Raw genomic sequence first — 1,994 nt, forward strand, 5'->3', positions numbered from 1 at the left:
ATTTTTTTTGTGTGTACCGGAAGACTTTGTAAAAAAGTTTTGCTAGTCAACTTTTGTGTATCAAAAGACTTTGCAAAAGAGTTCCGGTACTCATTTTTCAATCATTTTTTTAATTTTTTTTGTATCAGAAGATTTTGCAAAAGAGTTAGGATAATCAATTTTTGTGTATCGGAAGACTTTTTAAAAGAGTTCCGATACAAAAAATTGACTATCGAAACTCTTTTGCAAATTCTTTCGGTACACAAATAAAAAGTTTAAAAAATGAGTACCGGAATTCTTTTGCAAAGTCTTCGAGTACACAAAGATTGACTACAAAATCTTTTGATACACAAAAAAGAATATGTTTGAAAAATGACTATCGAAATTTTTTTGCAAAATCTTTCGATACATAAAATGAAATTTAAAAAATATTTTAAAAAATAATAATTAATTAATTAAAAATATATAAAAATAAAATTGATATTTTTTATAAAATATAAGAGTATGGCATAAATATAGGAGACTGAGATAAAACTTTATTATCGAAATTATTTAACATGAATGCTGACAGTGGGCTTGCTAATGACATATACAAGATGGACTTAATGCATGTACATCCACCACACCTGATTGCCTTGCCTTAGCTTGCAAATACATTGCTACTGTACTTAGAGCTGTCAATTTAGGGGGCCAATTAATTTAGGCCCCAACCCCCAAAATAAGGGGGCCTAAAAAAATAAAAGAATAGTAAGCCCTCAAATACATAGGCCCTAAAGTTAGATGGGCCAAAATTTAAAAGAGGGCCATAACGCCCCAAATAAAATAAAAAAACTTAATTTTGAAAAACAAAATAAAATAAATTCAAAAAATAAAAGAACTTTACTCTCTCTCCCTCCACCGACAGTATTATTTTCTCCCAAACAACCATGATAGATCGAGTATACCCCGCCGTCAAACCCACCACCACCGCCGCCAACGGTAACGGCGTATCCACCGCCAACCCATCTTTCCCAGCCACAAAGGCCCAACTCTACGGTGCCTCTCGCCCAACCTACCGTCCTCAACCCCATCACCGCCGTACCCGCCGTCGCTGCTGCTGCACCTTCTTCTTCTACCTCCTCCTCATCATCCTCATCCTCCTCATCATCATCGGCATCACCGACACTGCTTTCTACCTAATCTACTGTCCCCACCGTCCTTCCTTCACCGTCACTTCCCTCAAACTCTCCTACCTCAACCTCACATCTTCCTCCACTCTCAACTCAAAATTCAACGTCAACATCACCGCCAAAAACCCCAACAAAGACATCACCTTCGTTTACGAACCCACCTCCATTCAAATTCTCTCCAACGAAATCGATGTCGGCGACAGAACAATCCCCTCTTTCAAACACGGCAAGAAGAACACCACTCTGCTAAAAGCTTCCATTCTGAGCAAAGGAGCACCGCTAGAGAGCGACACCGCCACAGAGTTGAAGAAGAACATGAAGAGCAAGAACGGGTTATCGTTGAAAGTGAAATTAGATACCAAAGTGAATGCTAAATTGGGAAAATTGAAGACACCTAACGTCAGAATAAGAGTCTCTTGTGACGGAATCAGAGTCCATGTTCCCGCTGGTAAGAAATCGGTGGCGGTGGCGGAAGCTTTGCACAAAACATGAATTCGACGGTGGTGTAATTGGTTGACGGTGGCGGAAGCTTTGCACAGAACATGAATGGAGTGATAAACTCAACGTCTAAATTTTGGGAATAAAATAAGGCCCCTCAATGGGGCCTAAAAAATGCATTATATAAAGGGCCTAAAATTTTAGGGCCTAAAATAAATCTCAATGATAAGGGGCTTAATATATTGGAACTTTAATATGACTTAATAATTGGGGCTTTTAAATATAGGGCTTATTTGACAGCTCTAACTGTACTAAGGGAGAAAAAACCATTGTTCTGAATTGAATTAAGTTTATAAAATGATTCTAAGCAATATTTCTTTTTTACTTAACACACACCCCTATTTACCC

General features: G+C 37.9%; 1 protein-coding gene across 1 annotated transcript; it reads left to right on the forward strand.

The window, feature by feature from the left end:
• Positions 1-866: 866 nt before the first annotated feature.
• On the forward strand, positions 867-1,640 carry LOC127131415 (NDR1/HIN1-like protein 6). The gene has a single exon (XM_051060340.1). The coding sequence runs from the start codon at positions 906-908 to the stop codon at positions 1,638-1,640; it is 735 nt and encodes a 244-aa protein (XP_050916297.1). The 5' UTR covers positions 867-905.
• The last annotated feature ends 354 nt before the right edge of the window (positions 1,641-1,994 follow it).

Source organism: Lathyrus oleraceus, chromosome 3, assembly GCF_024323335.1.
Source record: "Lathyrus oleraceus cultivar Zhongwan6 chromosome 3, CAAS_Psat_ZW6_1.0, whole genome shotgun sequence".
NCBI classification, from domain to species: domain Eukaryota; kingdom Viridiplantae; phylum Streptophyta; class Magnoliopsida; order Fabales; family Fabaceae; genus Lathyrus; species Lathyrus oleraceus.